We start from the raw sequence: 25869 nt of genomic DNA, 5'->3' as shown, positions 1-25869 counted from the left end.
GGGTGGCTGCAGCGCACAGCCTGATGATCAGGGTCCATTTTTTAGACACGAAGGGTCATGGGTGAACTTGGTTTACAGAGTAGTAGAGTTCGTTTGCAAGACCTTCACATGTCGGTGATGTAGTTGGCTGGCAATTCACATTCACTGGCACTTGGAGATGTATGATAAAAAATGTTTCATCGATTCGTGATCGCGCCTAGCGGCAAATGCTACTTTATCTCTCCGTAGCAGCCATGACCCAGACAGCCGGAACGCCATGCATTGCTAAAAGCAAATGGAAAAGCAAGGTATGGTGTAAAAAACAGGACCCAAACATGAGAGTGGGATGAGGGTGGTGGGGCAACAGTGAAGTCGTCGCCAGTGGTGTGGAACCTGGAGGAGGGTATCCCCAGATTGCGCAAACGATCATCAGGAGCCCAGCATGTTGGGCGAGGCCGTGCTCATCTTCTCATCTTCCACCATGGGAAAGGGCTGAATCGTGACTGATCAGACAGATTGGACTCGGCCATCCCGTAGTTGCTGTGCATGCCGTGTCTATTGGGACTCGGCGGGACTGATGCTGCCGTTCGTCATGTTGGAGGTGACGGAACCGCGGTGCTCGCCGGATCGCCTGTGGAAGGAGCGGTTGGCGAGTTCCATCTGGCGCTTGGTGTGCTGGTGCATGGAGCGCTGGTAGACGTCGAGGCTGGCAGGAGGAGGAGGAGAGGTGGGGATGGAGACAGAGTAGGCGTCTTGACGGGCGGGCATATTGGCGGTGGGTGAGGTGTGAGTGTGAGTTTTGGGTGGTGGTTGTTGAAGGTGGTTGATGAGATTGTTTGATGGGTTGGATGTAAGTCAGGCTTGCTGATGAATGTAGTGGTGTTGTAGTCGTAAGGTCAAGTGAAGAAAGGCTGCTGGTGCTGATGATACTGAAACGGATCAGGAAAACGGTCGGAAGGTGGAGGGAAGCTGGGTTATTATAGCAAATCTGAGAAGGGGGGCTCTGAGGGAATGATCAGCGGCTTCGGGGAACATGAGGAGACAGCGAGAGGATAGGAGAGGCGAGGCGCTCAACTGCGCTGCGTCGTGTGGCCGCGCTGGGGGGAGATGTTGGCGCGCTCTGGTTCTGGCGCTGACGCTGGCGCCGTCTTGGGCCTGGCACGGGGGGGCAGGCAGTACCTCTGGCTGGGAAGGGTAGCGAGGCGCATTTGGGTACTCTTGGGTACCTACCAGGCTTGCCAGGCTGCCAGGTAGGGTCCCTTCTCGTGTGGACCCCAACAAAGGCAATCCAGGGGTCCAGCCACCACCATATCGACCCCCCTACAGCAGGTACCTAGGTACCTTACTGTCGACTCCTGTCCCACCGACCCTTGGCCTCCCCACCCCCTTCGTCTTGTCGCTCATCATCCTCTGCATCCACCCACCCATTTGCGCGCAGTCCGAGGGCCGTTTTGATCAAAAGATCGGCAGTGATGGACGGCCATCCTAGTGCGGTGAACGTCGTGGAGGTGGAGACGGTGGCCCTGTAATGTCGTAAGTTAACTGGAGACAGAAACCAATCAGGTACCGGTCGCCACGGTCGAGAGACATCCGGAGGGCAGAGATGGGGGTTATGATGCGGAATTGGAGTCGCTTCTGTCGGAAGAGATTTGGTGTTTCGTTGAGGGTATTCAGCGACGGGGGTGCGGACATCAGAATGTGTCTACTTGCCAGCGTCTGGAGGCCTGTGACGACAGACCGACTTGGTAGCAGGTCAGGTAGGCTGAGCTGTAATAGCAAGACGTAGGCTCCAACACTTCTCTCTCTCTCGTGCATCATCCGTTCATGCAAGCAGGCAGTCATAAACTCGGGTATAGCATTGGGCTTGGCTACAAAAGCAGAAGCGTATGAATGGGGGGGGGGCGCCTTTGGGGTGGTGCCGGATGGAGGCAAAACCGAGAAGACGGCTCGAAACGGCAGGACCCTGCAGATCGCTGACAGACGCCGTCCCCTTCAGCGGTGACATGCTTGCCTTGTCTCGCCTGCTCGCCTGGCACGCCTGCTCGCCTGGCACGCCTGGCACGCCGTGTTCGCCCGCCGACGCACCAGGGAAAAGCAGGCAGTTCAGTCAGCGTCACTTGCGGGGGGCGGAGTCAGTGACCTCGCTGCTTTGTCTGTCCTGTCTCGGTGGGCGATCGGCAGACCGAAGTCTGCGCTAGGTGGTCTGTGTGCATGATGTCATTGGACATGGCCTCCTGCGTCTTGCGCCAGCCAATTATCGCTCGTCGTAGCGGGGCGCGTCATGCAGACTACCCTGTGTCTCCCCCTCCCCCGTCGGGAGGCGAAGAGGACCCTGAAAGCAAACATCAATCTCTTCCGCTCACAGTTCACAGCTTTACCTCCCCTTCCGCTCCGCTCCTCTGGACGAGCTTCCTCCCTGTGAATCGTCTTGGATTGCTGTACACCCTCTAGACCTGATCGGCGCCGCCCATCCCAGGGTCCCCCTTGGCTTTTCCCCAACAAGCGACCTCCCGGTGATGCCATTCGCAGTCTCTGTCTGTTTCGGACGGGCTCGCAGCTTGCCAGCCCATTGGCTTGATCTCCATGCCCATGGGGCCCAGCTCGGGATCGTGAGCGGCGGCGACTTCATTCTCACTTTCCGCTGTCCCACCAACATGGGATTTCCCGCCGTTCTTGGGGGTGCGCCATTTGAAATTGTTAGAATTTGCCATCTTTTGCCTCCCAAAGGCTGGTCAGGTGCACAATGGCAATCTCGGTTCCCACATGTACCGACATCGAGGCCACGGCAGAATGCCCAAGGTGGTCACAACCGGTACTGACATCCAAAGGCGGATGCAGATGGTTGCTGCCAAGGCCCACCCACCCTCGAACTGACAGCTATCAGCTCGTCAAGTTGCATCAGTAGCAGAATATGGGGTCCGACAAGGCTGCCAGGTGGAAAGGCAGTTCTCGAGACACAACATCGTAGGGATCACCAAGACGACGCGGACCAATGCATACCGAGCAAACAGCTCATCCGTCCTGTCTGCCATCTGCTGAGGGGGTGCCGATCAGTAGGGGCAGGCAAGCAAAGCCAGTGGAAAGGCGGAAGCCAAACAAATGTGCCATGACGGCAGCGGCAAAACACCAGACGTCAATACCGACGACACAGAGCCTCGCCCGACGAGTATCCGTATACGAACAACAACAAAAAAAACCACACCACCAGACGGCCCCAGAATTTTCAGCCAGCAACGTAAATGGCAGAACAACCCAACCGTCGAAACGTCAGCAATGGAGGAGCTCTGGTGGACAGAAGGTGGAGGACGAGTGTCATCGAGTCAAACTCCAGTGAGGTCAGTCGCCGCCACATGATGTCAGCCCTGTCCAATCAATGCCGCGTAAAGTCCTCTGGCCCCACCCTCTCGACGGCAAACCCCTCGCCCGTCTCCGTCACCGTTTCCACTTGCGCGACGACAACGACGGCCACCCAAAGCTCCTGCCTCGTGGTTTGCCCATCTTTGCCTCCATTCATGCCATCACTTGCATCACCCCCCCTTCCCTTTCCCGACGACACAGGTATCCATCGTTCGTCCGTACGACATCCACCCGGACGAGCCCTCACATTTCAGAAGCCCAGAACGCGAAGGATTTCCGATTGACGTCGGCTTGGCTATGACTATCCGTCTGCTCGCCCCTTTTCTCAGGAGCCTTGGCCCGAGCCCTTGTGTCATGATCTTGGCGATTGCGGCTCCTTTGACAGCGGTAGCCAAGCATCACGTAGTTTGATGTCCGCCATTCGAAGAGGCACCATACCAGCGACGCAAATCTTCGCCCTTCCAACCTTGTCTGGGCGTCTGGGCGTCCGGGAGCTGGGGGATGCGCAGCAGCGACGTCGAGGGGCTGGGCCAAAACAGATCACCCAAGGCCGCACTAGGCATCTCTCCGGGATCTGCAACACCGCTGGCGTCACACGTGACGACATGGCTCCTTTCTAAACCTCTCTGTCCATCGTCGGCCTTCGAAGGCTACCACACGGCAATGCAAGCAAAACTAGCCGTCGCCCGGATGTTCCAATTCGCGGCTGTGGAAGAGGGGTCTTGTCATCAGCATGGGGAAGAATGCGTCCTGCGCTCGTGGCACCCATGGACACATTCAGCGTAAGCTCGTCTCGCCCGGGAGGGTTGCACGCTGACGACCTGCGATGAGGCTCAGTGACATGGCCTGTCATCCCACCGCACCACACGCTCCCGCGTCCGACGTCACTTATGATGCGGACCGTCTCCATGGCCACTGCCATCCCGGTGCCCATCCTTTTATGCCCCATACGCAAGCGGTCGGTCCACGAACATCACAGCCGCGTTGATGCTGTATTGTTAGGCATGATGGAGCCGGTGGTGCCGGCATAGTACTCGACAAAAAGTGGCCAACCACAAGGCTCTACAGTCGGACAGCGAGGCATGGGCCGGCGCTGCTCTATTGGCAAATTGGGGGGCTCACTCATATGGTGGGACATTTTTTTGCCGGCCACTTGCCGCCTCCATGTGGATGTGCATGCTAACGGATAAAAATTCCAGTGATCATCCTGCCCGCTCGCGCTTGTTGAATCCTCCTCCAACTCCATGTCTTCAGGGGTTGATTGCTCAACTTTGGCTGGCTTGACGCCTAGCATGCGGCAAGGTTTGGAGCTAAGCTGCACTTTTATTATACAAGCCCAGGTCCCTGCCTCAACAACATGCTCACTATGCCCCCCGCGCGAGAGCAAGACCAGTTGGGGATCTAGAGATGGCGAATATCCTTCCAATCTTCCTCATGGATGGCAGATGCGACGATCACCCACGCACTCATGATCTGATATTTCGATCTGATCTCACCAGAGGACCCCTCTCCCAAAGCCAACTCGCAGCCATCATCGCCTGATGTTCCACGGCCCACGCCTGAGGCTGCTTCATCCCGGATGGCCTACGGGTGGCCGACCTAATCGCGCCGATCAGGGATCTTCTTCTGCCCGAGCGGGGTCGAAACTCGCCTGTACTTGATGGTCAACGATATCCCAAGCGGCTTGTCTAGTACAGATATGTTTCGCCCCTCCCCCGCTCTTTCGACCCAAGATCGCCAGCCATGCGGCCGTTTGCTGTGGTGCCGTTCGTGCATCAGTTATCATGGCGCAAGTACACGACAGCCAATGAACCGTATGGATGTTGAGGGGAAGTTTGCTTCTGTTTGTTCCGCCATCCGTGAGGAGTGCTTCGTTGATGCTCGCGACTACCCGGTCAGGCGCAGAACAGTCCTCTGAACATGCAAGCGGGTTGCAAAAGAATGGCAGACGAAGTGCTCGGGTACCTAGTTCCGCATCTTCTCCTAACAGAAGGACCCTCTCGCACGGCATGCTCGTTGATATGCTGTTCATCTGAGTAGTCTGCCTTTCATTTTGCAACCCGCATGGCAAGGTACAGTGCGGTGATGGCCATCGATTGCGTGTTTGCGCCGCCAGCGTCGGGAGTTGCTGGTGGCTGCATGTAGTGAGCCGCAATGTTAAGACGAAGGCGGCTGGCTACCCGCGAATGCTAGCCGCGTCATTCGAGATGAAGCATCTCGATGAAGCAGCTCGGGTACGTGAGGTCGCCCTCCGACTGAGTGACTGGTTTTTCAAGCCTGATGCTACCGCCCAGGCAAGTCACATGTGGTTTGGAGCGCGGAGTGAGACACCTAAATGTGATCTTGGCCGACTGCTCGGTACGATGGTGCTGTCATAACTCATCAGTGCTTCGATTCTTACCTCTTTAATCCTTTTCGTCCTGGAGGCATCATAGTATCTAGCCTCGACTTGCCCCAACTGAACACTACACTTTTTTCTTGACTCATTCGGGCCAAATCACAAGCACTGCATCAAGCTAGGAGATGTGTGCGGGATGCGGGAATGGCACCCCGCGCAACAGATATCGCAAGATCTGGCGATCGGACCTTGCCATTGAGACCCCTTCCGCGTCGCACCATGCTGGACATCCATAACGGGAGAAGCACGTCAGCACCACCTTCGGTTCACGAGCTAAATAGCTAGCGGAGCCTTGACTCGGAAACAAAGTTTCGAGCAATGCCGATCGGCATCCGGGGCGCGCAGAGATGGGACGAATTGGTCGTTTCAGATGTGCGATGCTGTGGTGCACTGCGGCTTTGGTCCCCTCACTCTACGCTGCCCCAGGATGCGATTGACTTGAGATCATCCTTAAGTCGGCTGCATCGACATGTTGAAAGAGATGCGTCGCTGAAGACGATCTGAGTTTTACCGGCGACTGCACATGTGCGTTGCAAGGACATGGCGATGGCCCCATACTGAGAGGTTGGTTCTTTGCTGTATCAGCACTGTTGAGCACCTGTTTCACGCAGAGGCGTTCGGGTTTCGGGCTGGCTGAGGAACGGACGAAGCTCTCACCGGAACCGAGAATAGCGTCTCCCGTCGCAGATGCGTCTTCTCTCATTTAGATGGGCGTCGCTGCAAATCCTGGCTCGTGTCTATCTTTTCTCTTCCCTTTGACACGATCTTGGCCTGGCGTCGGTCGATGTTCCCTTACTCACGACGCATTACGAATCTTGTTTTTTAGGGGTGGTTTGCATCATACGTCTTCTTCTCCGTCTTCGAGTTTCTTCTTAATATTTCTCGACATGTTTTCTACATCGCTCATCGCCCTGGCGGCGGCGTCGTTGGTCTCGGCGGCCACACCGCCGGGCTTCCAGCCTGCGGGACAAGGCGCGCTCATCATCTCCTACGGCGGCATCGCGGCCATGAACGGCGTCAATCTGCCAAAAGAGTGTACGTATCTCCGCGACCCGAAACCTCGGCAGATGCTGACAAGCACAGCAACGGCCAAGGTGCCGCTCATCGCGACAGAGCAGCCGCTGCAGGGCACGTACGCCATCCTGATGATCGACATGGACATACCGACGAACGCGCCGCCGCAGACCAGCACACTGCTGCACTGGGCGCAGACGGGCTTCACGTCGGCGCAGACGCCCATGGTGCTCAACTCGACGGCGGGGCCCAAGACGGTGTACGTCATGCAGAACCTCGCGCAGCAGCCGCCGCTCGCCGAGTACATCGGGCCCAACCCGCCGGCGCGGGCGCCCCTCGCGCACCGCTACGCCTTTGTCGCCGTCGACCACACGCAGATCACGCAGCAGGGGCTCGGCGCGCTGTCGCAGGCCGCGAGCGAGCGGCGCGGCTTCGACGCCGTGCGGGCGCTCGCGGCGGCGGGGCTGCAGATGAACGCCGCTGTGGCGGGGGACTACTTTATCGTGCGCAATACGGGACCCATTCGCGACGGCAGCGGCAACGGCAGCGGCAACGGCACGGTGGGCGGCGGGCAGCAGCAGCAGCAGCCGCCGCCGCCAGCGTCGCCGGCGCAGCCTGGGGGTGGTCTCGGCCAGGGACAGCCGGTGCCGGGACAGCCGGGGCTCGGTCAGCAGCAGCCGGTGCCGGGACAGCCGGGGCTCGGTCAGCAGCAGCCGGTGCAGGGAGGCGGGGGCACGCAGAACGGAAACCGACCGGCGGCGGGATCAGCGACGTACGGGCCTCCAGGCCGGGTGGGCGTCATGGGCTTGAGTCTCGCTGTGGTGGCGGTGGTCTTCATGGGACTGGCATAGGCGCGTTGTCTGAAGGGGAGACGGGGCGGGGTCCTGTCAGGCCGACGGCCCGCGTTGAGTTTCAGTAGACAGGAAATGGAAGATTTGCAACCCAAGCCCTTCGCTGCGCGGACATTGGCAATGCGAACGCGAGCTGCATCGGTCAGATGTGGGCGAGAAATGACACCACCGCCAAAGTGCCCGGCGCAACCTTCACCTCTCCAACTCGACGTGCCGCCGACTTGATCACGATCACGTGCTCACGTGCCCTCGTCACGCCCTGCCTTGTTGTCGTTACCGCGCGCGCTAGACCAGATCTGTCGCCGGCTCGACCTGCCGTTTCGTGCACCAACAGCGCCGCAATGCAACGATCAGCCTTTTTCACGTCTGTCTCCTGCATGGGTCAAGTCCCCAACTCCGCCGCGCGCGCGAAGGACAGTATTTTATCCCGTTTTCTTCGGCCTAGTTACCCTTGTACCAGGATCACAAGCTATTTTTCCCCCTTCGGCATGGGGGTCGCGACTAAGCTTTGTTTAGTCATTCACAGCATGCCGGCAGATTTGATGCCGATGGTACCCTGAGCACATGTGGGATGAGCTGCCGCCTGGGCGTAAGGCGCCATGTAGGATTGTGGGATGGGCACCGTCGTGGGCGGAGTTTTGGCAATGTGGGATTTCTAATGAGGCTCAAGCTGACATGGACGAGACGCCATCGGTACATGGTGCCGGGGTTCGTGGTATGAGACACGATGCGACGGTGGCAGCATGGGATGGGATGGAATGGTATATAGGGGTCCTTGGTGCCGTCTGTGGTCGCGTTTGACGAGTTTCTGGGACATCACAGCTTCAGCACGACTACTTGCCTGCTCCTCTCTGACACACCTCGACACCAATCACCCGTCACCACAACGCACCTGTGTCAAACCCAACCACCAAACACCGCAGCCGCAATGACCAAGACACTCGTCGTTCTCGGCGCTGGCGTGGCCGGCACGAGCATCGCCCACCGCGCCCTCAAGAACACAGTGCCCAAGGCCAAGGACCTCAAGGTCATCATTGTCACCCCCAACACCGACCAGTACGTCCCCAAGGCAGAACGAAAAGAAGATAAAAACTGACCACGGCAGCTACTGGAACCTGGCTTCCGTGCGCGGCATCGTGCCGGGCCAGTACGATGACGAGACGCTCTTCACGCCCCTCGCGGCCGCCTTTGCCCAGTACCCCAAGGACCGCTACGAGCTCGTCATCGGCTCGGCCGAGACGCTGAACCCGGACGCCTCGACCGTCGTCGTGCGCACCGTCTCCGGCACCGAGCGCACCATTGCCTACGACGCCCTCGTCATCGCCACGGGCTCGCGGGCCCGGGACGACATGCCGTGGAAGGAGCTCGGCACGACGGACCAGACCAAGGCGCGCCTCGGCGCCCTGCGCAAGCAGATTGCGGCCGCCAACAAGATTGTCGTTGCCGGCGGCGGCACGACGGGCGTCGAGGTGGCCGGCGAGGTGGGCTTTGAGTTTGGCCGCAAGAAGGACGTCTACTTTGTCATTGACAAGGAGCTGCCGCTCGGGGACAACATCCGCGAGGACGTGCGGCGCCTCGCGCGGAAGGAGCTCGAGAAGCTCGGCGTCAAGGTCATCGACCGGTCCAAGGTGACGGGCGCGCGCGAGAACGGCACCGGCAAGACGATCCTGCAGCTGACCAACGCGTCGGGCGCGACGTCCGAGCTCGAGGCCGACGCGTACCTGCCGACGTTTGGCCTCGTGCCCAACACGAGCTTCGTGCCGGCGAACCTGCTCGACAAGAACGGCCTCGTGCGCCAGAACACCGAGTTCAAGGTCCCCGGCTACGACAGCCTGTACGTCGTCGGCGACGCCGGCGACCTCGAGAGCAGCACGGCCTACGTCGCCGGCCTCCAGGCCACCTTCCTCTCCAAGAGCCTGCACCACCGCTTCACCGGCGAGGGCAAGGTCGGCACCTACACGCCGGATCCCAAGGTCGTCGCCGCCGTGACCATGGGCCGCAGCCGCGGCACCGGCCAGATGGGCACCTTTAAGCTGCCGAGCCTCGCCGTGTGGCTCCTCAAGGGGCGGTACCTGGGGACCAACTACAACAAGGACGCGGCCAACGGCAAGAAATAAGGGAGCCGCGCGTCGTGTGTGCCTGAGCTTGTCGGTGGCGGTTGGCCTGCCTTACCTTGGCTCGATCAGCGGCCGGGGTTTATAGATGGATTCCCAGCTTGGCGTAATTTGCTTTTTTTGCGTTTTAGATACCTTAATCGAGTTCTGAATCGAGCTTTTTTGTCAAGTCCAAAAGACAGGAATAGCCAATGGAAGTGATGACGGGACTCAATCTCTGTGCATCCTGAAGTGGTGATGGCTCCAAGGCCAGAGCATCAGCGGGTGGGCGACGAAAGACACTGACAAAGGCGCTGACATAAGACGCTGACATAATATACTGACAAAAAACGGCAGCATCGAGAGGCCACCGCCTTCTACAAACGGACTAGCGCACTCCAGCCGCCTACAAACATTGCGAGAAAAAAATCCCGTTCTACCTTTCTCTTTTCCCTTTCTTCTTCAGATCAAAAGCGAACAGAGCTGCCACGACCGACATCCAGCTCCCTACGGTGTCGCGTTGCCTTCTCTCCTTCGGGAGAGACGCTCTGGAGACCAATTTATCCCTTGAAATTAGGAAGTTTCTCCTCTAGATGAACCCGAGTGGGGGAGAAATGCTGAAGATGGGGGACAGACCATTGTCCTTGTGAAAATTGTGTGAGCGAGACACCTATTGGTCCTGTGCGCCACCGCCTGCGCCTGCGCCTTGCCACGGCTCAGACGCCACAAGAGGCTGGTGCGTTCCAACGTCAAGCCGTCGCTCGACGATCTCTCACCAGAACCTCCAACCGCCATGTCAATATTTCCCATGTCTTGGCGTTCGACGAGGCAACGAGCCGCGCAAACTGGGCTTCTCCCCTAATACTGCTGTGATGAGACAGCCCGCCACGTGACGAATCGCCCGAGGCACGCCTATGACGCTGGAAGCCTCTCCTTCGAACACCCCACGGAATGCCTGTTGATCCAGCAGCGCTGAGTACCTGCATCTCGACCCTCCCGCATAAGGCGATCCCCGTCGAAGAAGCCTTTGACGGAATGTGGCCCAATGTCGAAGCATTCCCACAACCCCTTTCCATGTGGCTGGGTCGCCCCGTCGACGCTCCGTTGTTCAAGTGACGGCGGACGCTAGAATGCATGACAGCGTTTGCGTGCCGTTCTGCGGCTTCCGGATCGCGGTGGCATCCCGCCCGTCTCGTAGATCTGCGGGAGCATCTATGCTTAAAACCTTGCCGTCTTGTCGACCTCCTCGATGCTGAATCTCTGGCACACCCATTCAACACAACAATATTCGACATCCACGACCGATTACGACTACCACGACAACTTTACGACACAAGCAGGACTTGGCCTTTTCGTACTCGACATTGACAACTCGACCCCTTGTTCTTCTTTTTCGACCCAACCCATCAACTCGCCAGCCGAGTGCCCGCCAAACCCACATCTCAGCATCACTAACCAACCAACGTCATCATGGTGTATGTCCCAGCTAGACGCTCCCTCACAGACAGACGCTGACATCGACAGCTACCCCGCCGTCCTCTCGTCGACCTTTTACGACTGCGGCACGGCCGTCACCATGGCCACCGAGACCATCTGGACCACGACCTGGACCACCAACTTGCTCGCCGCCAACCCCCAGTCGACCTGGGACGCCTGCTACACCGTGACCGAGACCATCACCGGCAACCCCGCAGACTACACCCGCCCCGCCCTGCCCCCCTTCTTCGTCGAGACCAAGGTCGCCTGCGGCGTCTGCGAGGGCGGCGAGATTGTCATCACAGCGCCCGTCGCCGGCTTTACGCCCACCGTCCACATTGAGGGCAACGGCGTCTTTGCCGACGGCGCCGTGCCCGGCCAGGTTGCTCCCGCGCACGCCCTGCCCACGTACGGACCTGAGTACCCGGCCGAGCCCCTTTCTCTCGAGGGCGAGGTGCCCGCCGGTGCTGCTCTTGCTCCTGAAGCAGCAATTCCCGCTGGTGCCCCTGCTCCTGAAGGCGAAATCCCCGCTGGTGCCCCTGCTCCTGAAGGCGAGATCCCCGCTGGTGCTGCCCCTGCCCCCGAAGGAGCCATTCCCGCTGTTGCCCCTGCTCCCGAAGGAGCCGTTCCCGCCGGTGCCCCTGCTCCCGAAGGAGCCGTTCCCGCCGGTGCTGCCCCTGCTCCCGAGGGTGAGATCCCAGCGGCCGCGCCCCCCGCCCCTGAAGTCGCCAGCAATGTCGGCCAGGGCGTTCCCGAGCCGGAGGGCGACTTGGCCATCACCGGCGAGCCCGCGCCAGAGAACGACATCACCGTCGGTCAAGGTGTCCCCGCCGAAGAGGAGAGCGACGTCACCACGGTCGCCGGTGTCCCTGCGGACTCGGCCGACATTGGCACCCCTGCCGCGCCACCTGCCGAGAGCGATGTCATTGACGGCTTCGTCCAGGCTTCGGCGCCGGCTGTGCGGAGCAGTTTCGGCGTGCTCGCCTTCAGCGCCTTCGTCGGCATGATGATCTGCATGTAACGGTGACTGTATTTCAGTGCGGTTGGCCTAATTGGGATTTGGAATTTCGGAGTCATGGAGGGAGGGCATCATTGGCATTTGCGTGCTTTCTTCTTTCGTGCTTTTTTATTATTTTCCTTTGGACTCGGGAGCTGGTCACCTGGGAGGGAGTCGGTTTGATTATGCCATGAAGTTGATGGACGGATATGTAGACATGAGTAGGATCTAATGATCACCCCAAGAATAGAAGTAACAATAACAAGAATGATAAGTCTTGAGTTTAATCCAGTGACCTATTTCTCCCTGCAGAACAACAGATGAATAAATGCAATCGTCAATTGAAGAGGTGTAGGATACCAAACACATAGGAAAATCCCAAGGACGCCCGTCATAAAGCGTATCGTGTGCTCATCAGCTGGTGCCAACACCAAAACCCAGCCGTCTCAATCATGCGCAGGCCGTCACTGGAACACGCCGTCCTCGCCTTTGCTCTTGTGCTGCCCGCGCAGGAAGCCCTCAATCTTGTCGTCGTCGAGGGGCCGCTCGGGCGGGCCCGGCGGGTTCTCGTTGGCCTTGTCGTCCTTGTCCTTCCTCTCGGCCTTGGGGTCGCCGAGGACCTTGGCCGCGACGGGCACGTATTCGACGACTGGTCCTGTCAGCGTGTGCGTGAAGCAAGAATAGCGTGTCTGTGAAGCAAGAAGAATAGCGTGAAGAAAGGGGAGCAGAGCAGAGCAGGGTGCAGAAAAGGAGCAGAGCAGAGCAGTGCAGAAAAGGAGCAGAGCAGAGCAGTGCAGAAAAGGAGCAGAACAGCAAAAACACACCCTTTTCAACAATGGGATGCATCACGCCGTCGTTGGCGTCCTCGGGCTGGCGCGCCTCAAAGGCCTTTTGGTCGAGTTTGTCCTTGTAGCTCATGTCGTCCTCGTGCATGCCGACTTGCTCGGGCGCTGGGTTGAAGCGGGGGACGGAGCGGTTGTTCATTGTGGCTGTGTCGGGGGGCGGCGTATTTTGTACCTTGTCTCGCCGGGCAGGGCTGGGCTGATCGGACGCCGCTGGTTCGTTCGGAGGATAGCGAGGGACGGTAGCGCCGACGTACGTCACAATTAGCGTCGGTGGCTGTCAATGTCGGGTTGCACAGCTTTAGTGGTGTTTTCGTCGTAGGGCGGGGTGGGTATGGTCTATCGTTGTGTTCGTCTGGTTTCGAAGTTCGTGATGATTCGGATGCAGTTGATGCCAGCACAGAGAGAGAAGAGAACAGCAAGCGGACAGAGCAGCTGCTGGGCATTGTGACTAGAAGTAATACCAGACCCCCCCGTTGCCCCCCCTCGAATGACATCCGCTTCACCCAGCAAGAGCAGCGCAAGGCTCTTGGCTGGCACGGCTACCGGTCGAGGGATTGCGCGGCCCAGCTGGTGATGGTGGGAACACCGACGTAAGGCCCAGGCCAGGCGCCGTCCAGGCTTGCCAGGGGACAGAGGGGAGGGGGGCCCGGGGCGCCTACAGGGGACTGACGCTGCCGGTTCCAGGGCATTACAGGGCATTACAGGGCATTACAGGGCAGTCGGAGGTGGGCACGCTCCCCTGGAGCACGAAACTGACGTCACATGGCGGGGGGCGCTAGGCACCGTGCGGCATGCGGCTCTTGGCGACGGACGCTAAGATAACCTAAAATGGCCCCCAACGTTTCCGTTTCTTATCGTGCGCGCGCAAAAGTCGGTTTTGACCCCTCCAAGAGTGTTGGGTTGCTCCTGCGCGCATTGCTCCTGCACGCAGCACGCCAAACATCACGACAACCTCGCTCGCTGCCTCGCCCCCCAACACCATGTCGCCCATCCCCATCACCATCATCACGGGCTTCCTCGGCTCCGGCAAGACGACGCTCATCCTCAACCTCCTGCCGCAGCTCAAGGCGCAGAACCCAGACTACAAGCTCGCGCTGCTGAAGAACGAGTTTGGCGACCTCGCCGTCGACTCGCAGCTCGCCTCGTCGGCCGCCATCTCGGGTGTCCAGGAGCTCCTCAACGGCTGCATCTGCTGCAACCTCGTCGGCCAGCTGAGCGTCGCCCTCGCCGACCTGCGCGCCCAGGTGCGCCCCGACCGCATCGTCATCGAGACGTCCGGCTCGGCCTTCCCCGCGACCCTCGCCCTCGAGATCAACCGCCTCGCCCGCGAGACGGGCGGCCAGTACGTCCTCGACGGCGTCGTGTCCGTCCTCGACGTCGAGAACTGGCAGGGCTACGACGACACGAGCTACACGGCCCGCGTCCAGGCCCGCTACACCGACCTCATCGTCCTCAACAAGTGGGAGGCCTGCGACGAGGACCGCCTCGACGAGGTCCGCGACCGCATCGGCGACCTCGAGGTCGAGACGCCCGTCGTCAGGAGCACCAAGGGCCGCGTCGACGTCGACCTCGTCTTTGGCGTCGACGGCGGCCTCGCGCAGACGCTGACCGACGACAAGCAGCAGCAGCAGCAGCAGCAGCAGCAGCAGCAGCACGCCCACCACGACGGCGACGGCGACGGCGACGACCACGACCACGCGCACGACCACCAGTCCGAGGTCGAGGTCCTCTCCGTCGAGCTCCGCGGCCCCGCAACCGGCGTCAAGGCCGACCGCCTACTGTCGCTCCTCAAGACGGCCCCGAAAGACGAGGTCTACCGCATCAAGGCCGTCCTCGACGTCGCCGGCACCGTCCGCGACTCGGACCAGGACGACGCCAACCCCACGCCCCCGCAGGACCGCACCCGCCAGATCCTCAACTGGGCCTTTGGGCGCTGGACCTTTACGCCGCTCGCCGCCGGCGCCGCCGAGCACGCGTCGAGCGGCGACGTGCCGCTGCGCATGACGCTCATCCTGGCGCGCTGCGAGGCCGACAAGTGGCAGAAGAAGCTCGAGGCCGGGTCGTTCCTCGAGCTCGCGGGCGACGAGACGGGCGCGCTCGTCGTCAGGAGGATCCTGTGAGCTGGTTGGTGCTGGGCATTGCATGGAACATGAGACAATGAAGTGAACGAAGCGTAGAGCATCATGAGCATGGGACCTGTGTGGCATGAGGTCCTTGCTGGGCGGTGTGCTAGAAAACAGTAGACAGAGTTCGATGGCGTAGACTACGGGCGGCGAGCGGTTATTCATAGACTTTCTCATTTCAGCATTCCTTTTCTTCTTTAATCTCCTTCCAAGCTGAGCATCTCTATGCACAGGGTATCCATGCTAGTCCTACACTGCTGTATACATACACACGTACTCTACACGACAAAGTTGACCGTCTTGGCGCCCCTCGCCACAATGACCCGCTTGGGCGACCTGACATCCCACGGCCCGCTCGAGAACTTGGTCCGCCCCTCTTCCGTCTTGAACACCTCGCCCACCATCCAGTCTCGCAGTGCATCCCCCGCCAGCCCCGCCAGCGGCTTGGGGATCTGCACGACGCCGCGGACCTTGCCGTTGACCTGGACGGCGCACGTCTGCCTCCGCGGCTGCAGCAGCGCCGCCGTGTCGTCCGCCGTCGGGAACGCCGCCGACGTGAATATGGATTGCGTGCCCGGGTGCAGGAGACTCCAGCACTCCTCGGCAAACGCCGGCGTGATGGGCGCCAGCATGCGGAGAATCGCCGACGTGGCTTCCCGACGAACGACAGGGCTGGACGCCTCGCTGTCGAGCAGCGTGTTGGTGAGGCTCATGAGGTCGGAGACGATCGTGTTCATGGGGTAGACCTTGTTGTACGAGTCGGTCACGGATGTGATGGTGCTTTGGACGGCCCGCCAGAGCGCAGCCTCGGTGTCCCACTTGGCCAGCTCTGCCTCCGTCATCGAGTCCACACGGCTGGAGCCATCGGTGAAGTATGCGACCGCCGTTTCGTCTGATGACGCCTGGGCTGCCGTGCCCTTGACGTGTTCGAACAGCCTGTTCAGCCAGCGTGTGACGCCGGCAATCTTGTCCTCGTCCCAGTTGAGCACATCGCTGACCGGGGCCTGGAAGAGCATGTGGGCGCGTGTGGCGTCGGCGCCGTGCGTCTCGATGCAGACGGTGGGGTCCACGCCGTTGTGCTTCGACTTGCTCATCTTCTCGAAACTGACATTGGCCGTGAGGCCCGTTGCGACAACCTTCGGGTTGGAGGCATCGCTGAGGTCGACTTCGTCGGGTTTGAGGAATTTGCCCGTCTCCGGGTCGCTGTACGTTTTGCCATGGACCATGCCTTGGGTGATGAGCCTCTTGAAGGGCTCGTGACTGATGGCTTCCGAATTCGTTTCCGAATCCGGCCCTCGAGGGAAGAGATCTGTTGACGCCATGAACTTGTAGATGAAGCGAGCATACAGCAGATGCAGAATGGCATGTTCGATGCCGCCGAGGTAGAGGTCCACGGGCAGCATCTTGGTGGCCTCCTGAGAGAACGGAAGCTCCTTGTTGTGGGGGTCGGCGAACCTGGCATAGTACCAGCTGGAATCCACAAAGGTGTCCATGGTGTCAGTGTCCCTCTTCGCTGCGCCTCCGCACTCGGGACAGCTGGTTTCCGACCATTCGGGCGTCCTCTCGAGGGGGTTACCAGGCTGGCCACCGGCCCAGTGGTCGCTCACGTTGGGCAGCTTGACCGGCAACTGGTCTGCGGGAACAGGCACCGGCCCACAGGAGTCGCAGTGAATGATGGGGATGGGAGTACCCCAGTACCTCTGCCGACTGATGAGCCAGTCCCTGAGCCGCCACTTGTCCGTCGGCTTGGCGAGGTCGGCGGCTTCGAGAACGGAGACGAGCATCTTGCCTCCGTCGATGGACTTTTTGCCTTTGAACGGGCCACTATGCTCCGTCATGATGCCGTGGTCCACCATGGGCTCGTTGGCCATGGCTGTTGTCGACTCATCCTCAGAAGCTGCCAGCACAAAGCGCACGGGCTCATCGTAGTGATGTTCCTTCCAAAAGGCATGATCCCGCACGTCGTGGCCCGGAACACCCATGACGGCACCCTCGCCGTAGTCACCGAGCACATAGGATGCCACATAGATGGGCAGCGAAGCCTTGGTCGCATCTGGGGTGTCTTCGTGGTAGGCCAGAGGGTTGACGGCCCGAATCTGGGGCAGCATGTACCCGACCTTGGAGTCTCGCGGCAGGCCAGGGAGGGTATCGAGGAAAGCCTGCAGCTCGGGGTCGCTCTTTGCCAGCTGGGCGACGACAGGGTGGGTCGATGCCAGAGCCAGGTATTGCACGCCGAACAAGGTGTCCGGCCTCGTGGTGAAGACTTCGATCGCGGCGTGGGCGTCCTGTCCCATGGCCATGACGGGAAACTTGATGGTGGCGCCTGTCGACTTGCCGAGCCAGTTCTTCTGCATGGCGAGGACCCTCTCAGGCCAGGCTTCTTCCTTGGCGAGGGCCTCGAGGTCGGCGAGGAGAGCGTCGCGGAACTCGGAGATGCGGAAGAACCACTGCTTCAGCTGGCGCTTCTCGACCTTGGCCCCAGACCGCCACGAGCAGCCATTGGCGTCGACCTGTTCATTCGCTAGCACAGTCAGGTCGACGGGGTCCCAGTTGACTTCGGATTCGGCCTGGTAGGCGAGGCCTCGTTCGTGCAGCATCAAGAAGAGCTTCTGGGTGTGTTTGTAGAAATCGGGATCGCACGTCGTGATTTCCTACGCAGGCGGCGTCAGAAACGAAGGACGAGAGAGTACACACAATAGAAGTTCATACCTTGCTCCAGTCCCAGCTGCCATGCATCTTGCCCAGCTGCTCCTTCATCTTGGCGATGTTGGAAGTCGTCCAGGTGGCGGGGTTGATGCCCCTCTCAATGGCAGCGTTCTCGGCGGGCAGACCGAATGCGTCCCAGCCCATTGGCAGCAGGACCTTGGACCCCTGGAGGGAGTGAAAACGCGCCACGACATCGGCAATGGTGTAGACTCGCAGGTGGCCCAAGTGCAGAGTGCCGGAAGGGTAGGGGAACATGGGCAAGACGAACTTGGTCGGCTTGTTGTCGTGGCTCGCGGCAGGCTCTTGGGAGGAAGCCCAGTTCTCACGCCATTTCCGATCAAGAGCAGGCAGATCGAGTCGATCGGTTCGGTGGTCGGCATAGCCTCGTCGCTGGTGCAGACAGGGAGACTTGTGAGGCTGTCGAACGGAGATGAGAAGAGGCTGGCGGGGAAGGGGAGTTCGCAAGGCGGCAATGGCAGCCTTGTTGGAGGACCATTGCTGGCCTATTCGTCGTGCACAGAGCGACTGCATCATGGTGTTGGCATGGTCAGGGCAGCGATGTGTGTAGGTGAAGCTGCCGTGGTGTCATGGGCGTGGTGGATGCGACCGATAGCAGGCAAGCAACAAACAGCAAGCCGAAACAGCAAGCCGAATGTGGAGAGGTGAGGCGAGGTGAGTCGAGGTGAGCTTGGTGAGGTCAGAGCCTTGTCGATGCTCAGAACATTTTCTGGAGACGCGGCAGAGCGAGGGACCCCTGACGCGACGGGCAGCTTAGTGGACATCCTTGCCATGCTTTCGGGGGGTCTGCAGCAGCCGGGCCGTATCCGGTTAGCTGGGTACGAGTTGCACCGGCACACCACTAATAAGGCAGACGAGCACCAGACACGGGCCACCTCTGTAGCTGCATGAAGCATCCCACCCTCCTTCACCTCTTTGGAAACCGTGGTGTATGGGCCTGCAGGAATGCCACCTCCGGTACAGCGCAGAGCTGCATGGCCGGGGTTACAGTACGTGATATGTCTCTTTCCCACAGAATTTCCGATCTCGGCCACTCATCGTGGGCGCGTGTTGAAGCTGACTGAGGCAGGAGACAAGAGTCAGATCCAACAGCTAATTAATTACCTTACTCGGATTGCAGCCCCCAGTAAACTCGGATTGACGGAACCCCCCGCTACCAGCTACTGACAGTCCAGGTGACGGGCTGCCAGTGTCAGGTGCGTGGGGTGGAAGGAAGTAGGAAGAAGGAAGAAGGAAGAAAGAGCCGCTGGCAGCCGGGAGCAGGAAGCACGGCCGCTGTCACTGCCCCGCCTTCAGACTCTGGATGGACTCAACACACGTCAAGGGAATCCTCACTCTTCCGCTTGCAGGCGCGTTATCATCCCTCGTTCAGCCGCGTCCCAGACCTCGTGAGCAGCGAAACGAGCGACGTCGGCCTCACCCATCTTGATCTATTGGCAAGACAAGGGTTGTACGACAACTCTGAGTTTCGCCACGATCGTCGACTTGGAAGGGTCACTCTTTTTTTCTTTCGGCCATTTTTACCCCTCCAACTCGGGTTGAACCCCGCCACCTCACCCATCACAGCTTCAGCACCACCATCTCAAAGATCCATATCGCCGACCACGGCCAACTCTCATCATGGACAAAATCACAGACAAGATCGCCGCTCTGCCGGCCAACGCCAACTACTTCTCCCTCGAGTTCTTCCCCCCAAAGACGGCCATGGGCTTCTCCAACCTGAGGGATCGTCTGGACCGCATGGAGAGGGCCCTTCGCCCCTTGTTCGTCAACGTCACATGGGGTGCCGGCGGCTCCACGGCCTTCAAGTCTCTCGAGCTCGCCGAGATTTGCCAGCGGGAGCTGGGCCTCACCACCTGTCTTCACCTGACCTGCACCAACATGAGCCGCCGTCTCGTCGACAAGGCCCTGGATGATGCCAAGGTCCTCGGCATCCGCAACATCCTGGCCCTGCGTGGTGACCCGCCGAGGAAAGCCGAGTACCAGGACGCGGTCGACGAAGAGTCAGACGACGACGAAGATTTTGTCTGGGCCACGGACCTCGTCAAGTACATCAGGAAAAACCATGGGGACTACTTCTGCATTGGCGTCGCCGCCTACCCCGAAGGCCACGCCGAGGAGAGCCACCCCCTGGGGCAGAGCCTCGAGCACGACCTACCGTACCTCGTCGAAAAGACCCAGGCTGGTGCCGACTTTATCATGACGCAGCTCTTCTTTGACATTGACGCCTACGACCACTTTGAGCAGGTCCTGAGGGAGCACCCGAGCGGCGCCTTCAAGACGATACCTATCATCCCCGGTCTCATGCCCATCCAGAGCTATCAAATGATCAAGAGGACAACCAAGCTGAGTCACGCCAAGATTCCCGATGCGCTCATGGCCCGGCTCGACGCCGTCAAGGGAGACGACGAAAAGGTCAAGGAGGTTGGCGTCGACATTGTCAGTGAACTCGTGGACCAGATCCGCGCCGTCAAGAGCAAGCGGACGACGGGGCCCCAAGGCTTCCACTTTTACACCCTCAACCTGGAGAAGGCCGTGTCTTTCATTCTCGAGCGTACCAATCTCATCCCCGACAAGGAGCAGGAGGACGAAGAGGCCGTGATTGACGACGCGACAACGCCGCCCGTCGTACCAACCGTCCAGATCAACGGTCTGCACCCCGGCTCACACCACCGGCCCGGACGCAGGCAGTCGTCGATCGGCTCCGACCCGCATAACCGCGTCATCGTCTCGTCGGCCTCCAATCATGCCTATGAAACCAATCCTGAGGGCGCCGGCCTGCCCGCCGAGCCCATCAACACGCGTGCCAACACGCTCGCCATCTCTGAGGGTGAAGGCGTCCTCGGGCGCGAGGCCACGTGGGACGACTTCCCCAACGGCCGCTGGGGCGACGCGCGGTCCCCGGCTTACGGTGAGATTGACGGCTACGGCGTCAGCCTGCACATGTCAGTGACGCAGGCCGTGCGTCTCTGGGGCCACCCCAAGTCCTCCGAGGACATCAGCACCCTCTTCATCAAGCACATCCGCGGCGAGCTCAGCGCCATCCCCTGGAGCGAGGAGGGCCTGTCGCCCGAGACCAACATTATCCAGGAGCAGCTTATCGAGCTCAACACGCGCGGCTGGTGGACCGTCGCCTCGCAGCCCGCCGTCAACGGCGTGCCGTCGCGCGACGCCACCTTTGGCTGGGGCCCGAGCCACGGCTTCGTCTTCCAAAAGGCCTTTGTCGAGCTCTTCCTGCCGGCCGCCGACTGGAAGGTGCTTTCTGAACGGCTCACAGGCCCCGAGGTCGAGGGCACCGTGTGCTTCTACGCCTGCAACGGCAACGGCGACTTTGCCACGTCCGACGACAGCGGCGGGCTCGTGAGGACGGCGGTGCCGGCGAGCACCAACGCCGTCACTTGGGGCGTCTTCCCGGGCAAGGAGATCATCACGCCGACCATTATCGAGGAGGTCAGCTTCCGGGCGTGGAGCGAGGAGGCCTTCAAGATCTGGGGAGAGTGGTCGCGGGTGTACGGCAGGGGGCACGAGAGCGAAAAGTTCCTCAAGTCGGTCAAGGACGAGTACTGGCTCGTCAACATCATCCACCACGATTTCGTCGAGACGAACGCGCTGTGGGATTTGCTGAGGGGGTAGGGCAGCCTAGTAATGGAAATATGATGCGCAAGAGCGTTTGGTGTATGCTGTCGGCCCGGGAGTCAGAGTTCTCCGACGTTGCGATTTTCACTCAACTTGAACGCCTTTCGATAGCTCCCAAGGTCCTGCCAGGCAACATCCCGTCACCGTCCTCTGCCACTGTGCATCCGTGGAATTGAATTTCGTCAAAGGACACAAATTGAGACCAGACAGACCAGGCAGATGTCGTCTTTCACAAGGGACTCCAGATGAGGACATGTCTTTGCGCCCCTGCTCCAGGTTGAGTAGGTCGCCAAAGCATTGAGATCCGCAAGAAACTGCATAGTATTCAGCAGCCACGCCCAAGCCAAGCTATAAAACAAGCTATAAATTATGGAAGGGCCAAACTCCCCAACTCCAGGGCCCCTGCTTTCCAGTTCCCATTGTCCCCGAGCCCGACGCTCACGGTACCCATCGGGCTCTCGCTGTGAAGTCTCTTTGCTCCACGCGAGTCGTTGCTCCTAGCCGCTGCTCCTAGCCGCTGCTCCTAGCTGCTGCCCAAAGCCCCCCATGGGAAACCTAAATCTCATCGTAATTCTCACTGCCGACAAACGACCCAAAGTCCACCCCGCCAAAGCTATCCCCCTCAGACGAAGCCCCAAAGTACTCGTCCATCTCCGTCTGGCCAAAGGCGCCCCCCGCGCCGGCCCCGTACCCCTGCGGCGCCGCGTCGTGATCAAACTTGACGCCCTCCCGCGACGCGGGCGCCGCCTCGGGCGGCGTGTTGGCCTCGCTGTCCGAGGTCGTCAGGTCGACGCTCGGCACGGCGGCGCGCGCGGCCGGCGCGAAGGGGTTGTTGAAGATTGTCGCGGGCCGGGTCGGGGCGGCGACGACGCGCTGTCGCGGTGGCGGAGACGGGAGCGGGGGCGGGCTTCTTGCGGCTCGAGCCCATGGGGTGGTCGTGAAGGATAGCTGTGAGGGTGTCGAGGCCGAGGGCGTCGTGGCCGGCGGTGCCCAACAAGTTGTCTTTGTCGTCCTCGCCCTCGGACGAGGCGGCGGCGCCGGTGGTGGCTCCTGTGGTCGGGGTGCTGGCGGCGGCGCCGCTGCCGCCGAGCTTGGTGCGCTTGGCTGAGGAGGCGCCGGAGCGGGACACGGCTGAGGCGGAGCGTTTGGAGGCTGTCGTCGGGGTGGAGGCGGCGCTTGGGAACGAGCCGGCTGTGGCGCGGGGTCCGCGTGGCGTCGAGGCCGTGCTGCCGGGGCCGAGGGAGAGGACGGAGGCCGGGTTGCCGCCGCTGTTGACGGTGGCTCTGAGCGTGTTGGCGTCCTGCTTGATGGCGCGGAACTGGAACTGGATGCCGTCGGCTGTGGAGCTGCCGAACATGCGGGCGATTTCTGGTGCGAGATGAGGAGTGGTTAGCTGGAACTGCATGCGAAGGTGTTTCATGACGAGCGAGAGAGAAAAGGAAAAAAGAAAAAAAAAAAAAAAAACCGAAGCAAAAACGCTGCAGGCTTGGAGCACGCAGGTATGGGCATACCCTTCTTGTCCTTGGGCAGGTCGGCGGGGACGTCCTTGCAGTCGACATTTTGCTCGCGCGCTTGGCGTACGACGTCGGCGTGCGCCTTGAGGGCGCGGAAGCGATGCTCGAGAGCGAACTCGGTCATGTCGGAACCGAACAAGTCCACAATCACTGCCTCACGTCAGAAAGACGGTCGGCGGGGAATGCATGATAAGAAGAAAAAGAGCATAGTGATGGCTCATAGTACGTACCCTTGTAGTTCCACTTGACTTCAGGGTGGGCGGCGATCATGGCGCGCACGAGGCGGGCCTGAGCCTCATATGTCTTGAAGTTGGTCTTGCTGGAGGGCGCCATTGCGTCGGCGGTTGGTCGCTGTTGTATGTGTTAGTGGACTGTCTGTTTAATTGCGTTCGTGATCGAATGAAGGGGTTTGGCCGATGGTGAGCCGGTTGAAAGGGGAAGTATAGGCATAGACAGGAGGGTAAACATGGAAGGAGACAGTTGGGCAAGTTTGGGCTAAACCGAGAGCAAAACAGCAAGTCGTTTGTAAACCACACGAAAGTGTAGAGGTGCTGGAAAGAGAGAACGAAAGTCTCTAGTTTGCAATGGTAGTAGAGGAAAGCAGGTAGAAGGTAAACCAAGATTGGAAAGCGCCGTTATCATACGTACAAGGAAGTGTAATTGGTGTGTTCCTCTGGGAAAAAGTTCTGAGATGATGACTTTGATGTCTGAAATGTGAAGCGCTGGTGGAGACTGTTAGTCGAGAAGTAACGATGGCGTTCAAGGTCTGGAGCAGAGCAGAACAGAGCCGGACCTGGTGTCGGATGATGCGTGGTGAAGGTAGGGCAAGAGGTGTAGGAGCAGAGTAACACGAGAGATGAGGGAAACAGCTCAAGAGAAAGAAAAATAAGAGCGTCGAAAGGGGAACTGGCAAGAGCCCAAGGACTGCCTCAAACAAGCCGACCAATAGGCAGTTGCCAAAGACTCAGGAAATTAGGAAGGTTTGGCGTCACACAAGGCGTCAACTTACCAGAAAGAAGGCTCTCTAGACTCGGTGGGGGAAACAGGGTGGGTATCTCAATGTATCTCGAATGCGGAAAGGCAATGTACCGATGAAGCTGAAAAGAGTCGTAGCTCGCCGGCTGGAGGGGGTATCAAGCAAGACGCAAGAGGCAACAAGACCAAACGCTAAGGGTATATCCCCCAAGTCGATCAACTGAGCGCCTGCACAAAAGCGCAAGAACTGATGCAGAGCTAGAAGACCATGAGCATCAGCCAAACGGCGAAGCCGAAACAGCAGCGGCGTCGAACCTACCCTCTTGGTTCTTGTGTACAACAACGTGGACGGGTTCGGCCGTCGAGACTTAGCAGCGGGCACTAGGGAGCAGCGAGCTCCACGGACCAGACCGAACCAGCCGAATAGATGCCAGACGGCTGTGGCTGCTGCTGCCGCTCTGAAGAAGTAGGAGGGCGATGTGGAGTGCTGGCTTGTTGTCTACCTAGCTTCCGTGTAAGTGGGTTGGCGGTTTGGCGGCGCTCTGGTTTGTTGTAAGCGTAAGCACAAGCGGATATATTGTGTGCAGGCTAAAGTCCCGGGCAGTCAATTGTTGCTAGGTCGACTGCGAGGTGCACGGCATATAGGGGGAGTGTGTGTGTGTGTGTGTTCCTGTGGTGTGTGTTCCTGTGGTGTGAGAGACAGAGGGTGTGGCGAGGTAGGCAGAAAAGGAGGAGGCTGGGGTTGGGGTGGCTTGGATCGACTCCTGATGGTGGTGTTGTCGTGTGTGTCCCAGATAATGTGGTACATCGCCGACACCCTCTGAAGGGCGCAACCAACCACAAAGCCCAATTGAATTGAGAGCAAAAAATTCATGTGTGCTGGCGACATGCAGTCCTACGCATGGTCAAACTTCTGGGTATTAAAATTCTATATCAAGTGGTGGCTCGCCCCTCCAGATAGAGGCCTCAGATGTAGCTCTTCACACGATTTCACGGCGGTGCACAGCATCCAGAGGAACGCTGAGGCTGCCACCCACACGCCCACAGCACCCCTGCCGCCCGTCTTGTCGTGCGCGCGCGCTTCCCTGCCATCTGCCGGTAGTTCCCTGGACCCTCCTTTATAACGCCAAGTACAATGCTTTTTTTCTTCTTTGCCGTTGAGGTCAGTTCTCTCATTCGCCAATGGATTGGCCTGCCAGCCAACATGCGATGCGGGGTGGTGCGAGGGATCATCCGTCCCATCCGTCATCCAAATGTGTCTCGCTTTCTCATACAACAGGCACACCCAAACGCCAATTCCAGAGCATCAACGTACAAACCGATCGATCATGTCCTGCCACGCAGCCCCTCCACGGCGAGTCACGCCTGCGTCGGCCGCCCGTTTATCTCCAAGACGGGCGGCTTGAAGGTGCCCGGCTGGAAGTCCTCGAGCGGGTGCTCCTTGACGACCACAGGCGCTGCGCTGTTGTCGCCGTACATGACGTACTGGATGCCCAGGAGGGAATCGCAGCAGGCTTGGAAGATGCCGCACATCTTGAAGGCCGGCGGGATTTCGGTCGAGGCCGTGAAGAACCAAAAGACCTTCATGGCGTCGCCGATGAGCCAGCTCGCCAACAGGGAGACGCGGAACCCCTTGCAAGACTGGACGCGGGCGTTGGTGAGGATCTGGGGGATCGGAAGGATGGCCTCGATGCCGAGGCCCAGGAAGCCAATGGCGGTCGAGTAGGTACCATAGACGGCGGGAATGGGCGTCAGAACGAGCTCGAGCGCGAGCAGGCCGATGAAGAGGTAGAAGAGGGCGTGCCAGTACCTAGAGGGAACGAGGCGCGAGGTTAGCGGTGCTGCGGCATCGGAGCGCATTCATTTTTGCCATGCGACACCAGTCCA

The 25869-nt window shown here is 59.8% G+C and overlaps 10 protein-coding genes across 10 annotated transcripts; 5 read left to right on the top strand and 5 right to left on the bottom strand.

Moving 5' to 3' along the window:
* Positions 1-162: 162 nt before the first annotated feature.
* On the bottom strand, positions 163-920 carry VDAG_08417 (uncharacterized protein). The gene has a single exon (XM_009660142.1). It carries the CDS (start codon positions 745-747, stop codon positions 535-537), a length of 213 nt encoding a protein of 70 aa, XP_009658437.1. The 5' UTR covers positions 748-920; the 3' UTR covers positions 163-534.
* A 5701-nt stretch (positions 921-6621) lies between these two features.
* On the top strand, positions 6622-7599 carry VDAG_08416 (uncharacterized protein; the record flags this gene model as incomplete). The annotated part of the gene is made up of 2 exons (XM_009660141.1): positions 6622-6769; positions 6818-7599. 2 exons carry the CDS (start codon positions 6622-6624, stop codon positions 7597-7599), a joined length of 930 nt encoding a protein of 309 aa, XP_009658436.1.
* A 928-nt stretch (positions 7600-8527) lies between these two features.
* On the top strand, positions 8528-9716 carry VDAG_08415 (uncharacterized protein; the record flags this gene model as incomplete). The annotated part of the gene is made up of 2 exons (XM_009660140.1): positions 8528-8655; positions 8705-9716. The coding sequence occupies 2 exons, from the start codon at positions 8528-8530 to the stop codon at positions 9714-9716; spliced, it is 1140 nt and encodes a 379-aa protein (XP_009658435.1).
* Positions 9717-11162: 1446 nt separating this feature from the next.
* Positions 11163-12189, top strand: VDAG_08414 (uncharacterized protein; the record flags this gene model as incomplete). The annotated part of the gene is made up of 2 exons (XM_009660139.1): positions 11163-11167; positions 11217-12189. 2 exons carry the CDS (start codon positions 11163-11165, stop codon positions 12187-12189), a joined length of 978 nt encoding a protein of 325 aa, XP_009658434.1.
* Positions 12190-12629: 440 nt separating this feature from the next.
* On the bottom strand, positions 12630-13149 carry VDAG_08413 (uncharacterized protein; the record flags this gene model as incomplete). Its single annotated transcript, XM_009660138.1, has 2 exons — positions 12630-12820; positions 12990-13149. The coding sequence occupies 2 exons, from the start codon at positions 13147-13149 to the stop codon at positions 12630-12632; spliced, it is 351 nt and encodes a 116-aa protein (XP_009658433.1).
* An 841-nt stretch (positions 13150-13990) lies between these two features.
* On the top strand, positions 13991-15130 carry VDAG_08412 (cobW; the record flags this gene model as incomplete). Its single annotated transcript, XM_009660137.1, has 1 exon — positions 13991-15130. The coding sequence occupies one exon, from the start codon at positions 13991-13993 to the stop codon at positions 15128-15130; it is 1140 nt and encodes a 379-aa protein (XP_009658432.1).
* A 281-nt stretch (positions 15131-15411) lies between these two features.
* Positions 15412-18373, bottom strand: VDAG_08411 (leucyl-tRNA synthetase; the record flags this gene model as incomplete). Its single annotated transcript, XM_009660136.1, has 2 exons — positions 15412-17784; positions 17843-18373. 2 exons carry the CDS (start codon positions 18371-18373, stop codon positions 15412-15414), a joined length of 2904 nt encoding a protein of 967 aa, XP_009658431.1.
* Positions 18374-19477: 1104 nt separating this feature from the next.
* On the top strand, positions 19478-21636 carry VDAG_08410 (methylenetetrahydrofolate reductase; the record flags this gene model as incomplete). Its single annotated transcript, XM_009660135.1, has 1 exon — positions 19478-21636. The coding sequence occupies one exon, from the start codon at positions 19478-19480 to the stop codon at positions 21488-21490; it is 2013 nt and encodes a 670-aa protein (XP_009658430.1). The 3' UTR covers positions 21491-21636.
* A 569-nt stretch (positions 21637-22205) lies between these two features.
* VDAG_08409 (uncharacterized protein) lies at positions 22206-23340 on the bottom strand (the record flags this gene model as incomplete). The annotated part of the gene is made up of 3 exons (XM_009660134.1): positions 22206-22861; positions 23005-23157; positions 23238-23340. The coding sequence occupies 3 exons, from the start codon at positions 23338-23340 to the stop codon at positions 22206-22208; spliced, it is 912 nt and encodes a 303-aa protein (XP_009658429.1).
* Positions 23341-25341: 2001 nt separating this feature from the next.
* VDAG_08408 (PQ loop repeat protein) lies at positions 25342-25842 on the bottom strand (the record flags this gene model as incomplete). Its single annotated transcript, XM_009660133.1, has 1 exon — positions 25342-25842. The coding sequence occupies one exon, from the start codon at positions 25840-25842 to the stop codon at positions 25342-25344; it is 501 nt and encodes a 166-aa protein (XP_009658428.1).
* Positions 25843-25869: the final 27 nt, after the last annotated feature.

This window comes from Verticillium dahliae, genomic scaffold (genome assembly GCF_000150675.1).
Source record: "Verticillium dahliae VdLs.17 supercont1.20 genomic scaffold, whole genome shotgun sequence".
Taxonomy (NCBI): Eukaryota; Fungi; Ascomycota; class Sordariomycetes; order Glomerellales; family Plectosphaerellaceae; genus Verticillium; species Verticillium dahliae.
This window is presented reverse-complemented; position numbering and strand designations above follow the sequence as displayed.

Bases quoted from the DNA above. Each gene is read 5' to 3' on its own strand.
- VDAG_08417 (XM_009660142.1), bottom strand. From the start codon at position 747: ATGCCCGCCCGTCAAGACGCCTACTCTGTCTCCATCCCCACCTCTCCT.